This window comes from Pelobates fuscus, chromosome 11 (genome assembly GCF_036172605.1).
Source record: "Pelobates fuscus isolate aPelFus1 chromosome 11, aPelFus1.pri, whole genome shotgun sequence".
Lineage (NCBI taxonomy): Eukaryota > Metazoa > Chordata > Amphibia > Anura > Pelobatidae > Pelobates > Pelobates fuscus.
Window position 1 is genome coordinate 26,942,931 of NC_086327.1, and position 15,271 is coordinate 26,958,201.

General features: G+C 41.5%; 1 protein-coding gene across 1 annotated transcript in view; it reads right to left on the reverse strand.

Moving 5' to 3' along the window:
* Positions 1-1,211: 1,211 nt before the first annotated feature.
* Positions 1,212-15,271, reverse strand: part of LOC134578030 (sodium-dependent neutral amino acid transporter B(0)AT2-like) — a 40,759-nt gene continuing 26,699 nt past the window's right edge. The window contains exons 8-12 of the mRNA XM_063436997.1: positions 14,721-14,895; positions 13,370-13,571; positions 11,235-11,394; positions 10,947-11,109; positions 1,212-2,934 (exon numbers count right to left, since the gene is read on the reverse strand). Coding sequence (XP_063293067.1) covers positions 2,599-2,934; positions 10,947-11,109; positions 11,235-11,394; positions 13,370-13,571; positions 14,721-14,895 — 1,036 coding nt within the window. The 3' untranslated portion in view covers positions 1,212-2,598. The remainder of the gene's footprint in view (positions 2,935-10,946; positions 11,110-11,234; positions 11,395-13,369; positions 13,572-14,720; positions 14,896-15,271) is intronic.

Here is a 15,271-nt window from a genome sequence, read left to right on the forward strand (position 1 = left end):
ATGTCAGTTATAAATATATTTTATATTAAAAAAAAATAAAATCAGTGGCTCAGCACATGTATTACCAGTAGCCAATAAGAACATTGGATTTTAACTTTTGATCTGATTATCTTTCAGTATTTCGCAATGCAGAGAAATCAAAATGTTTCTTTAATTTTTTTTGATGATGCTGAATACCCGCTGTGCAAAAAAAAAGGAAACGATTTTATGAAAAAGAATATACAGGCTATAAAGGGTTATAAATAAAATTTCTGATGATAGAGATACTTTAATACAACTCTTGTTACAGTGGGTGGGTATGGTACACGTTGTGCATGAAATGTCAACCCACAGGGTTATTCATTTAAGTGTGAGTTGTTGGGAACTCAAAGTAATTTTTAAACTCTAGAACAAAGCAGACAAATTGGAAACCATCTATAATTCAAGTTTGTAGTTGGGCTATCATGGCTTCAGCTTTCCAAATCCTGCTAGCGAATAATTGTGATAGTCCTTTGTTACAGAGTCAGTGGCATGCATTACTACAGCTTCTGTACAAGAGATTGTGAATCACAGAACTTCACGTCGATGCAGGGTACAGTCAATAAATACAAGTAATTAAGCTAGCCTCCAGTAAGAAAGGCACATTACTGCGTTTTAAATAAAGAGAATTAAAAAATATTCAATGTTTACAGTGGAGATCTTTGATTTGCCATCATATTAAAATAAAGTTAGAATTAAAAGGACACTCCACACAGCTTGCTGAAGTGCACTTTGTGTGAAATGTGTGTTCCCATTTTTCATTTTACAAGTGAACTAAAGATTTCAATATAAATTGACACTTTTAAAAAACGACATCCAGTCCTGCTATTCCTTGGTTGTTTGGCTCGATGAAATTAAACTTAAGAGGCGGCAATTGCCCAGAGCACCTGCCTTGCAAAGATTTCTCATTGAGCTGCATTGGGAAGTCTGTGATTGGACAGTCACATAAAATCTGGGCGGGGTAATAAGGGGAGGGCTTGCAAGGGCTGCAGACAAGCTTTTGCAAGCTGTTTTTAAATATACCCATAATGACAAAAATGCATAATTTAATGTATGTATGCCTTTACTGTGGATATATCTACTAAACAGTGATTTGTGTTTGGTATTTGGGCAGTGGGGTGTCCCTTTAAGGCAGACATCAAAATAAGTACCTTTGATATGAAGACCCCTCCATTTTGATTTGATTTTTAAAAAAAAGTTTAAATCATATAATTATACAACTTGTGTGTGTTACACAATTAAGCAATCCGAAATGCTCACATGTGATCATACATATGTATAATTATTTACAATCTCATGCGCACAACTTTTAGGAATTCGTTCACTAAACAGTTTAATGTAGGGAACCGAAGACCCATATCTAAAAATTCAGGCCAAGCTGTAACTATAGATTTGGCAAATTTTTCCAAATCATCGATTTTGGCCTAAATTTTGCAATTATGTTTTCAGTGGACTACAATTTACTGTTTAATGAACGACCCTTACAATAATTGGGAGTAAATCTGATATCCAATAAAAATAATTAATCAGAGCTACAAACTTAGCAACCAGTGACTAGATGTTTAGCAAGGTACAAAGATTGATTGCAAATCTAAATATATTTTCTTTTTAGAAAGACATTTGTACATTGAGAAATAGGTCAATTCTATGACCTTGTAAAATGATAGATTGTGTCCAATGGGAACATTGTAGACTCAAACGAAAAGACATAAATATATAAGTATTTACATCGACAGGAGCAAGAAAACAGGAAAACAGAGATGGACTTATAATTTCAGCTAAGAAACAAACCAATAGAAATCTTATTTCTCTCTGTCAAAATCCAAAGATGGTGTAACAGTATTCTGTCTTTCAAGCATTTGGGAATAGGACCAATGATTGACCTCTTAGAGGTTCCTCCAGGGCGTAAAACATTTTTACATTGTGGAACATAAATAGTCATAGGCTGGGGTTCCATTTCGCATATTATGCGTGGCTAAACTCTCATAATAAAGATAAGAATTGGCAACAACACTCAAAGGCAGATTGCCACCTCTGATCCAGTAATGATCTCAATAGATCCAGTTACATCTTTGATGGACCAATGAAAGTGCAAAACATTTAGACCAACATAACTCCATTTTCCCTTTGTTTTATCTCCTCAGATGATCATTCGTATCACTTTACTATGCTAAAAGCAATGCTTTTTTTTGTGTAATCCTGAAAAAGGAGTTTTCTTCCCTCAAAAAGTCAGTACCGTTTATTTTCAGATGAAAAGTGCAGGAGACTTTTGTGGAAACTCAGTCAGCAGGAGAGGTAGGAACTCAAAATACTGGTGGAAGCAGCTACGGTGGTGAAGAGACATCTCCTTTGTTTATCATGGCACAGTCACCTTTCTTGTAGAACAAAACCTTTTAACAAAAAAAGGCATGTGTATTGACCTTGTTGGCTATCAGAGATTTACTATTAAAAACCCTGGCTAGTCTTACTTGGAACCGTTTGCAGGTAGACACGTTATTAGAAAGTGCTTTTGTCAACCACAAACCAAATCCTACTTTTTTTACTGTACTCTAATTATTTCTCCCAAAAATATTGTAAGATTTATCCATGTACATTATTAGTGTCCTCCTCAGCTTCATCTTCTGCAGTGTTAAGAAGTTGTCCCCTTTCTGCCATGTCTTCCATCTCCACTGGGAGATAACCATTTCCAACATGACCAGAACTGATTATGGTCTCGTCTACTGGTCCCGTGATTTCATCCACTACGTTTCCCTGCCTGTATTCGCACTGGCCATACATTTTGGTTCTCCGTCTCTTTAACCAGCCTTGTAAAGTTTCCTTCAAGAACACAACTGGGATGGGTAATGAAGCCACAACAATCAGGCTGATAAGGAGTCCGAGTGCCCATTTTGGGTACTGCAAGTTTATTTCTTCTGCCTAAAGGAAAAATTAGACAATTGAGAGTAATTTGCAACACGTTTAAAATGGTAATACATTTGGTTTTAATATACTTTTTTAGAGTAAATATTTTCCTCTATTTCCTTTGCCTTTTTTTCTAATGCAAGTTACGTTAAAGTGTACCTTTCATGGTATACAGACATTAGGTTCATTTAAAAAAAACAACATTAAATACCATCTATATATTGTACTAGCCTATCAGAAATGCTAGCAAATGTCTAGACTTTTATTTAAACCTCTTTAAAATGGTGGCTCTTTGTCATCTGTCAATCAAATCCTCGTTATTAGAACTGTGTGCTGGTGACATACAGGATCTAATGCAGAACGTTAAAGACAGGGAGTGCAAGACACGGGGTCCATGTGACTCTCTTGCTACCTGTCATTGTGGTACTTCCCCAGTTGGTGGAGTACAAGTTGAAACAGCTGTATTGAGTTTCTACAAAAAAAAAACCTAAAACATCTACTCGTGAACTGTAAATATCATAAATATTAGTGTTTGTTAACTATGTTCTCCAACAAACACTATATAATGTTTAATTACAACTTTCTTTATGAATTACGGGTAAAACATTCCATTTTAACATCAGTGTCATTTTCTTTTCTTTCTCAACAGCATTTGACAGGCTTAACTCCAACTGTCCTTTCTTCGTCTGCAACATTTCACCCCTACAATTCCATCTGTATCCCATATTTTATTTACCCATGACTCCAATAATCTACAGTGAGGGAAAAAAGTATTTGATTCCCTGCTGATTTTGAACGTTTGCCCACTGACAAAGAAATTATCAGTCTATATTTTTAATGGTAGGTGTACTTTACCAGTGATAGACAGAATAACAAACAAACAAAAAAATTCCAGAAAAATGCATGTCAAAAAAGTTATAAATTGATTTGCATGTCAATGAGTGAAATAAGTATTTGACCCCTTCAACTTGGTGGCAAAACCCTTGGTGGCAATCACAGAGGTCAGACGTTTTTTGTAGATGGCCACCAGGTTTGCACACATCTCAGGAGGGATTTTTTTCCCACTCCTCTTTGCAGATCCTCTTCAAGTCAAAAAGGTTTCGAGGCTGATGTTTGGCAACTCGAACTTTCAGTTCCCTCCACAGGTTTTCTATGGGATTAAGGTCTGGAGACTGGTTAGGCCAATCCAAGTCCTTAATGTGCTTCTTCTTGAGCCACTACTTTGTTGCCTTGGCTGTGTGTTTTGGGTCATTGTCATGCTGGAATCCCCATCCACGACCCATTTTCAATGCCCTGGCTGAGGTAAGGAGGTTTTCACCCAAGATTTGACAGCACATGGCCCTGTCCATCGTCCCTTTGATGCGGTGTCCTGTCCCCTTAGCAGAAAAACACCCCCAAAGCATAATGTTTCCATCTCCATGTTTGACGGTGGGGATGGTGTTCTTGGGGTCATAGGCAGCTTTCCTCCTCCTCCAAACACGGCGAGTTGAGTTGATGCCAAAGAGCTCAATTTTGGTCTCATCTGGCCACAACACTTTCACCCAGTTCTCCTTTGAACCATTCAGATGTTCATTGGTCTTGGCCATGGTGGAGAGTTTGGAATCTGATTGATTGCTCCCTTTAACCCCTTAAGGACACATTGTCAGGGTACCTGGAGTCTCTACCGTTGAGAGAGGTAGAGACTTAGAAGGTTATCCGTCCGGACGCCATGTCTCCTCGGTCTCCCGCGGTTCACTCGACCTTGCTAACGCCGGCCGCGAGGGAGTCACTTCCTTTTATAACAGAAGGACCGGAGGTAGACGTCATGACGCTAACCCGAAACATCCTGCCACTCAAATCTCGGGAGACGAATCAGGACTCGCCGGAGGCGTGTCTCCTCTCCCTAGCCAGGATACTTAACGGGGGTTCTCTCATTCACTCATTGCCCTGTCGTGGTTCTAGTCCTCCTAGTCACACAGTGCTTTGTGATTCTCTTGTCTTTTGGTTCTGACCCGGCTTTGTTATTTACTCTCCTGCCTTTCTGTATTCCTTGACCCGGCTTGTCTCTCGCTTACCTGTCTTCTGTTATCCTCGACCTCGGCTTGTCTCTGACCATTCTATTGTAGTTCTACGTTAGTCCGGCCATTCTAAGGACCGGTATACGTATCAGCTACTCTTTGTACTCTGCGTGTTGGATCCCTGACCCGATCCTGACATTACGACAGGGCCATGGATCCTGCAGGTACAAATTGTCAGCTTGGTTCTCCTGATCCGAGGTTTGACGCCATGGATCATAGGATGGATCAGATGGCTCTGGCACTACAGGCGCTGCTGTCTCGCCCTATTAATCCACCTGAGGAGAGGCGTAACACTTCTGCTTCTTCTGTGGGTTCAGGGCTAGAGGTAGCTACTGTAGGTGCTTCTTCCCAAGTTACCCCACCTGTACGTTATGCTGGGTCTCCTGAGAGGTGTCGTGGCTTTTTGAACCAGATCAGTATTCACTTCGAGCTACAGCCCCGTTCATACCCTACTGATAGGGCAAAGGTGGGATTTATTATTACCTTACTCATTGAGAGAGCTCTGAGATGGGCGAATCCGTTGTGGGAGAATGATAATCCATTAGTCTATAACTATAATTCCTTTGTAGCTGCTTTTAAAAGAACTTTTGACCCTCCTGGCAGGAAGGCCAATGCAGCCAGATTACTGTTGCGCCTTAGACAAGACAACCAAACCCTTGTGGATTATGCACTAGAGTTCAGGTCTTTGGCGGCAGAGGTAAAATGGAATGAACAGGCCTATATAGACGTATTCTTAAATGGATTATCTGATGTAATACTTGATGAGGTAGCTACTAGAGAACTTCCCGAGAATCTGGAGGACTTAATTTCCTTTGTCTCCCGTATTGACGAACGCCTAAGGGAGAGACAGAATACTCGAGATAGAACCGCTAAATCTTTCTCTAGACTAGTACCATCATTTCAAGTTGCTGAAACCAAAGATCCACAGGTTTCAGAACCTATGCAGTTAGGCCTTACTCGTCTCTCAGAGGAGGAGAGACAGTACAGGAGAAGAGAGGGACTGTGTATGTATTGTGGGTTCAGAGGTCATGTACGTTTGAGCTGTCCCAGCCGTCCGGGAAACGCTCGCACCTAAGTTTCTCTAGAGGACAGACCTTGGGTGTTTCGATTTTGTCCTCTACTCATAACTACAAAGAACATAGACTCCTTTTACCGGTCTCGTTAACTTGGGAGAAGGGAACTTTAGAGACTATGGCATTGATAGACTCCGGCGCTGCTGAGAGTTTTATCGACCAAAAGTTTCTCACTAAACACACTATCCCATCCCAGTTAAGGAAGACACCCTTGGCTGTTGAAGCCATTGATGGTAGACCTTTAGTTGAGCCTGTGATTTCCCGGGAGACCACACCTCTTTACTTAACTATTGGTATTCTACACAAGGAGGAAATATCCCTACTACTCATTTCATCCCCTTCTGTTCCCATAGTCCTGGGATATTCCTGGCTTAAGAAACATAACCCCGTTATAGATTGGAGATCAGGGGAAATAGTTTCTTGGGGCCAGAATTGTCAAGAGAGTTGTTTAAAGAAAGTGTCACCTCTTTGTAGTGTCAACCCAATTAATAACGCTACTGACTCTACCAAAGTACAGATACCGTCCTTGTATCAAGATTTAAAGGCAGTATTTGACAAAAGAAAGGCTGATACCTTACCACCACATAGGCCTTTTGATTGCAAAATTAATTTACTTTCTGGTACCATGCCCCCCAGGGGTCATGTATATCCTTTGTCCACGAATGAGAACTTAGTTCTAGAGGAGTATATTCGTGAAAACCTAGACAAGGGGTTCATTAGAAGATCCTCCTCCCCTGCTGGGGCTGGATTTTTTTTTGTTAAAAAGAAGGATGGCTCTTTAAGACCTTGCATTGACTACCGAGGCCTTAACAAGATAACCATCAGAAATGTTTATCCGATTCCCTTGATCACCGAGCTTTTTGACCGATTAAAAAGTTCTAAAATTTTCACTAAGTTAGACCTTAGAGGTGCTTATAATTTAGTGAGAATCCACGACGGTGACGAGTGGAAAACTGCATTCAATACTCGATATGGGCACTATGAGTATACGGTAATGCCTTTTGGTCTCTGCAATGCTCCGGCAGTATTTCAGGACCTTATTAATGAGGTTCTTAGGGAGTTTCAAGATGACTGTGTAATTGTATACCTTGATGATATTCTTATACATTCCAGGGATATTGAGACTCACCACAGGCAAGTCAGGAGGGTTTTACACAAACTTCTTCAGCATGGCTTATACTGCAAACTAGAGAAATGCAGCTTTGACCAAACCCAAACTACATTTCTTGGTTATGTGATTTCTGGGGAAGGGTTTGAAATGGATCCGGAGAAGCTCCAATCCATACTAGACTGGCCTTTACCTCAGGGTCTCAAGGCTATCCAGAGATTCATTGGTTTCTCTAATTACTACAGACGTTTCATTAAGGGATACTCCTCTATCATTGCTCCCATCACTAACATGACCAAACAAGGGGCTGAGACTAAGAATTGGTCTACTGAAGCTCTTCGGGCTTTTGAGACACTCAAAGAGCTGTTTGCTTCCGCACCAATTTTAGTTCACCCTGATACTACTCTACCTTTCCTACTCGAAGTAGACGCTTCTGAGACAGGTATAGGTGCTGTTCTGTCCCAAAGGTTGGGTGTAGATAAACCACTACACCCTTGTGGATACTTTTCCAAAAAATTGTCCGGTACTGAAAGCAGATATGACATTGGTGACAGGGAACTACTAGCGGTTATAATGGCCTTGAAGGAGTGGAGACATTTATTGGAGGGTACCTTGCATCCTGTTACTATTTTGACGGATCATAAGAACTTATCCTATATTGGGGAGGCTAAACGACTATCATCTAGACAGGTTCGTTGGTCCATATTTCTCACTCACTTCAACTACGTACTCACATATAGGCCAGGTTCTAAGAATTCTAAAGCCGACGCCTTATCTCGTCAATATGAACCTGCTGCCGTATCTGAGCCGGTTTTGTCCTCTATAGTACCCAAGTGTAACATTATCGCTAACACTACTCTCAAAGTTCATTCCCCGCTACTTGATCGGATAAGGAACTTGCAGCATCTGGCACCTAGACTGACTCCGGTTTCCAGACTTTTCGTTCCCCCTGAACTTCAATTGGAGCTCTTACAGTGTCTTCACGAGAGTAAGGTGGCTGGTCATCCGGGTGTCCGCAAGACGTATTCTTTGATCTCCAAGGATTTCTGGTGGCCGTCGTTACGGAAGGATATTAAGGATTTTATCGGGGTTTGTGTGGTCTGTACTAAAACCAAACTACCGCATTCGCTTCCTTGTGGCCTTCTACAACCGCTGGAGATTCCTGACAAACCTTGGTCCTGTGTGGCTATGGACTTTATTGTGGATCTGCCGGTTTCTAAAAAACACACTGTTATTCTTACCGTAGTCGATAGGTTTACCAAGATGGCACATTTCGTACCTTTGCCTAAACTCCCGACTTCTCCTGAATTGGCAGAGGTCTTTGCTAAAGAGATTTTTCGTTTACATGGGATTCCTTCTGAGATCACTTCTGATAGAGGCTCCCAATTTGTTTCACGTTTTTGGAGGTCGTTCTGTTCTCAATTAGGCATCAAATTGAATTTTTCGTCCGCCTATCACCCTCAGTCTAACGGAGCTGCTGAACGAACTAACCAAAAGATTGAGCAATACTTACGTTGTTTTGTTTCCGAACACCAGGACGATTGGGTCGGTTTGATTCCTTGGGCAGAGTTTGCGCACAACAATCTTGTTTGTGACTCCACGCATTCAAGTCCCTTCTTCATGAACTATGGCTTTCATCCATCTATTCTTCCCCCGGTTTCTCCTTCCCAAGGAGTACCGTCGGTTGATGTCCATGTGGCCAACTTGAGGAAGTTGTGGGATCAGACTCGACAGATTCTTCTACACAATTCTGTACTGGTAAAGAAACATGCTGACAAACGTAGAAGGGCGGCTCCGAATTTTGTTCCAGGCGATAGAGTGTGGTTGAGCACTAGGAATATTCGTCTTAAAGTTCCTTCCATGAAGTTCGCTCCTCGTTATATTGGTCCTTACAGGATCTTGACTCGAATTAACCCAGTGGCATATCGTCTAGCTCTTCCAGCTACTTTACGCATCCCGAACTCCTTTCACGTGTCATTGTTGAAACCTCTAATCTGTAACAGATTCTCCTCCACAATCGCCCCTCCGCGCCCTGTTCAGGTGGAGGGTCAGGAGGAGTATGAGGTTAACTCCATTATTGATTCTCGTGTCTCCCGGGGACGAGTACAATATTTGGTTGACTGGAGGGGATATGGTCCTGAGGAGAGGAGTTGGGTACCACAAGAGGATGTTCATGCTCCTCGTCTTCGCAGGGCATTTCACGCCCGCTTTCCATCTCGCCCCGGCTCCTTCCGCCCGGTGGGCGTATCTGAGGGGGGGGGTACTGTCAGGGTACCTGGAGTCTCTACCGTTGAGAGAGGTAGAGACTTAGAAGGTTATCCGTCCGGACGCCATGTCTCCTCGGTCTCCCGCGGTTCACTCGACCTTGCTAACGCCGGCCGCGAGGGAGTCACTTCCTTTTATAACAGAAGGACCGGAGGTAGACGTCATGACGCTAACCCGAAACATCCTGCCACTCAAATCTCGGGAGACGAATCAGGACTCGCCGGAGGCGTGTCTCCTCTCCCTAGCCAGGATACTTAACGGGGGTTCTCTCATTCACTCATTGCCCTGTCGTGGTTCTAGTCCTCCTAGTCACACAGTGCTTTGTGATTCTCTTGTCTTTTGGTTCTGACCCGGCTTTGTTATTTACTCTCCTGCCTTTCTGTATTCCTTGACCCGGCTTGTCTCTCGCTTACCTGTCTTCTGTTATCCTCGACCTCGGCTTGTCTCTGACCATTCTATTGTAGTTCTACGTTAGTCCGGCCATTCTAAGGACCGGTATACGTATCAGCTACTCTTTGTACTCTGCGTGTTGGATCCCTGACCCGATCCTGACACACATGACATGTGTGACACGTCATGATTCCCTTTTATTCCTGAAGTTTGGTCCTTAAGGGGTTAAGATAGTGCTCCTAATCACAGCTCATTACCTGTATAAAAAAGATACCTGGGAGCCAGAAATCTTGCTGATTGATAGGGGATCAAATACTTATTTCACTGATTGACATGCAAATCAATTTATAACTTTTTTGACATGCGTTTTTCTGGATTTTTTTGTTATTCTGTCTCTCACTGTTAAGATACAACTACTATTAAAATTAAAGACTGATCATTTCTTTGTCACTGGAAAAACGTTCAAAAACCCTTTTCCCTCACTGTACATTCTGTTGCGCCACTTTAAAAAGACACTCTACTTCCCAAATACAGAAAAAACCCTAAAATTATTGTTTAGTAGATATATCCCAAACAAAAATTATGCATTTATCATTGGGGTTATATGTAAAAACAGCTTGCAAAAGCTGCATATGTCTTGTATGTAGCCTTTGCAAGCCCTCCCCTTGTAACCCTGCTCAGACTTTTCTGTGGCTGTCCAATCACAGACTTCCTAATGCAGCTCAATGCAAAGTCAGGTGCGCTGAGCAATTTCCCACCTCTAGAATTTAGTTCCACTGAGCTAACCAAACAAGGAAATATCTTTATGTTTGTCTGATTGACAGTCAGGGGGAGTAACAAGGTTAGTTTATAACTATGGCAATTTTTATTGAAAGCTACACTTTTTGTAAACTGCAAAGAGGATACACTCTTCATCGGAGTATTACTTTGATGCTCCAATACCTCCTAACCCAGCTTTGATTCCACCCTCCTCTCCAGTCATCCATACCTCCTTCCCCTAATCAATTCACCCTCCCTTCCCTACCATCATTCAATACTGCCTTGCCCCCTACCATTTGTCTTCAAGTTCATCTCACTTAGACCATAACTGGAAATGGCTGGTACCTATTCTTTAAGTAAGTAATATGAGTGTACCTTCTCCTGGTTCCAAGATTGGTAGGTAGGCTGTGTGATACACATTCTAATTAAACTTGCAAGGAGAAGCCCCATCATAGCCAGGAGACTGACGTACTTCCACATATATTTATATAATCTCCAAGGACGATACCCAAGCATTCCTTGAATATCCTCCATGAACCTAAAAAAACAAAAAAGTTAGAAATAAGAAATCTGATTGTTTTTTCAAACATTCTACACATATATAGGATATCTTTAATTATTTGAAATGGGCACATATAAAATAGTAGACAATGAGGACCATACCTATCTGCTCCGTACACCCATGCTACTGCAATGTTCTCAAAGATAACTACAATAATGAGAGGCAACGTTGCTGAGTAGTCATCAAACATGCTCACAAAATAGCTTCCGGATCTCTGTACGAAGATCAGACCAATTAAAAGGCCACATACACAGCAGAGTACTATATAAAGAGAATAAAAAATACATAAAAAAATAAATAAATATTTATATATATATATATACACACACACACACATAAATATATAAAATTATATACACCGTATTTTTCAGTGTATAAAACACCCCCATGTAAAAGACGACCCCTATTGTATTAAAAAATTAATATTTTAAACATCAAATATGACAAATTTGATATTTTAGAGGTGACTTCTGAGGAGAACAACACCTTCTGATTCTTTTGCTTCCCCTGTGCTACGGTACTCTCAAAGTTAAGTTAATGTCTCTATAGTGCATGCTGGGAGACTACAGCTCCCACAATACAGCGGGTGGTATGAGGGCATGCTGGGACATCATAGTAGTATTCCCTCTGCTCCCTGATCCCCATTTCCTCACCCATAAATTATAAATCAGAAAGCAAGACCTGCCTGAGGTGGAGCATACCTTAATATGGCTGCTCCTTTTATGGTGTGACATGTCTCTGGAGCTCCGTTTGCTGCAGCTCCCACATATATAGGGACCTCTTTGTCCTTTCCACAGCATTCAGAAGTGGATCGGCGGGAGAGAGGCCAGGTATGTGTGTGGGCCGTGGCGCACTGAAATGCGTCAGGCGCCATTTTAATAAGCAATTTTTTTTTTTAACCCCTGCAGTGATATTCCATGTCTAAAACGACCCCCAATATTAGACTAAACAAATTTTGAAAAAAAAACAAAACAGTCTTATACATGAAAAAATACGGTGTGTATATATAACAACTATGGCTGGAAAAAGAACCTATAACAATTTAGGTCAAAATACAGAAATCTAAAAATTGATCTTACACTACTACTTTAGCCATTTTTGCTAAAATTTTAATTGTTCAGAATTTACAGTAAGTGAAAAACCCCTAAAATGTAAAGGTATTCATTCATTCAGTGAGAACACAGCAATTAAACCTGGATACTGAGGTTTAAGTTTAAAAAATAACACAACAACAGAGATATTGGGAGGGGAGGGGTAGTATTGTGGGGATTGGGGCTTTAGTGTGAGTTTAATAAGTGGGGGGCTTTAGGTTGGGGAGGTTATGAACAGTATTGTTGGGGATTAAAGTTTTAGTGGGGGAACTGGGGACAGTATTGTGGTCACATACACACATAATGAAACACACTCAAAAACACTGAGCCACACAAACAACCACAATCTCACACACTCACAGATATTCTCACACACATACTAATATTTTTAATTCGTTGTTTTTTGGGGTTTTGTTTTTTTGCCACCCAATCACCTTACCTTTAGGAGCACTAGGGTGGATCCACCCTGGTGTCCAGTGTGGGCTGCTGCTGTGTACCTCTGAGGGAGCTCTGATCGATATGAGCACTTCCTGTATAGCCCTAGACAAAATTACGTCACATCCCGGCTCCTGGGATCTCTACAGGGCGCGCAAGGGAGCTTTACAGGTAGTGCTCATATGGAGCTCCCCTGCTGGCCATACACCTCCTATCAGCGAGTGGTGCGTATCAAGCAGGCTGACACTCGGCGCCGAGCAACATATTTCAAGTAGCTGCTCGGCACCAAGAGAGAGCACACTCAGTGCTGTGCTAGAAAGAGGCTGAGAAGACCCTCACCTAGTGCAGAACCCTGGATAGCATCATATTTGGAGCTCCCTCTGCCCCCCACAACTCCACTGCCCTGGGGGTGCCCCGCCCCTTCTGGCACCTGGGCATGGTGCACCCAACCAGGATCGGCCCTGCTACTCTGCATTCCCGACCTATGGCTGCGTGCCCACAGAGAGGGCTCGGCATGCCAGCTGTGGCACGCATGCCATCGGTTCGCCATCGCTGCTCTAGAATGTCCAATTTCCTTTTGAATTCTCTGCAGTTCCTGGTTTAATGAACAAACTAGGAAGGCAGTACACAAATCCTGACAATGACAATGCACGACTCCTAATACAACTTTTATACATTTAATTCAAAATAACCTTCAAAAATGTGATTACCTGTGAATAACGTTTTCCTCTTCAGTAATTTTGGAAAATTATCAAGCAGCGGGGTAATGATTCCTTGCATATTTCCAAACATTGTACTAAGTCCTAAGTTCAGCAACATAAGGAAAAATAGTACAGACCAAAATGGAGAAGCGGGTAAGAGGGTCATGGCTTCAGTGAAGACAATAAACGCCAGCCCAGTGCCTTCTACACCCTGTTGGAAAAACAAGAGATGCTAATGAGGAAATATCAAAACGCAAAAAAAAAAAAACATGTCCACAAGAATTTTTCACTATACACATAAAGGAATTAATTTCTTGAATCTGTGTGTATTCAAGTAGAGCCTAAAAAAAAGGAGGTGTGCTGGGCTTCCGTACCCTCCATGCCTTGTTCATGATGACTTGAGTTGGGCATGGGTGGACACATGAGTACACAGAGAGGATCTAGCCAGGAGCTCATGGTCTGAACTCTACCTCACGATTGACAATTGAGAAATAAAAGGTTTCCAAGTCTGAGACGCCATTTTAGGGATTTTTTTTTTTTTAGTCCCTCAAATTTGGTCTTTATTTGGGATGGAAAACGTTTCAGTTCATTTTTATGTTGACCGAATAAAACTCCAAAAACTCAATTAGAGTCTTGAAATCCTTGTGCATGTACAGAAAGACTGAAGAGCAGGACTGTAGTACAGTAAGATAGGAGGGCAAATTGACAGAACACAAAACTAAAAAAAAATTGAACATCTAATTTTCTTTTTGAGGCGTCTCTCACACCCAGGAGAGGCTGCACTGCAAGACGAAATCTCATCTGAATTCAGAAGAGAATTCATAGGGTTGTATTCAATGAACACCAACATGTTGAAGAACTGAAAGCAAATTGCAATATTTAGGCTATAATAGCCCAGCTGTGACTGTATCGGAGATAGAGATTTTTTCCAAATCAGTTCTTTTCGCTTAAATTTGGCTCTTATCATTTCCATGATGGCACCTGGTCACGAGAGAGACAACCCTATCAGATCTTCTAAAGGACACTTGCAAGTGCTGATGGGAAATGGCAAGATATTGAAACAGAGGTTCTGCTACTTGGCAACAGTTTGCTAAAAATCAGATACTACATGAAACATAGTTGTCCAAGCGTTGTCTCATGAACACAATTTTGATTGTGCTGGAAGTTTGGTTAAATTTCAGCACAGTCTTTGGGAGTTTTAATCTGCAGTGCCAGAACCGCAATCTTCTAGCCATTGACATCACATGGGGAGTCTGTGTATATGGTGCAGTTAGCCAAACTGGGAACACCTGCACTTGCTGTGATTGTTACATCTTTTAGAAATTATCTGAACATCAGTTGAAAAGAGGGTCTTCCGCACCTTGTTCATCTCGTCTTCCACTCTGCAGTGTGATATCCCAAGATTCTCTAATGGCAATTGGTGATTCACCTCCTCATACCATTTGCTGTAGTCTGCAACAGTGATGTTCTCGCTTGGAAACAAGAGCCCTGGACCACTTGTATTGAGGGAAAAGTTAGAAACTTTCCATACATTTCTTATAACAGGGAAGAAGAAAAAATAAAAACAATAGAATGAGATAAGCTTATGGAAAGTACTAACCAATCACATATAAGTAATACCATTAAGTTGGCTATAGGTTGTGCTAATATTATATGAAAATAAACAATGAAACTCTAATCTTTTGAGGTTGCATGGTAAAAAAAAATAGAAATCCCTTAAAGGGACACTCCAGGCACCCAGACCACTTCTGCCCATTGGAGTGGTCTGGGTGCCAACTCCCACTACCCTTAACCCTGCAAGTGTAATTATTGCAGTTTTTCATAAACTGCAATAATTACATTGCAGGGTTAACTCCAGCTCTAGTGGCTGTCTACTAGACAGCCACTAGATGTCACTTCATAGTTTCTAGC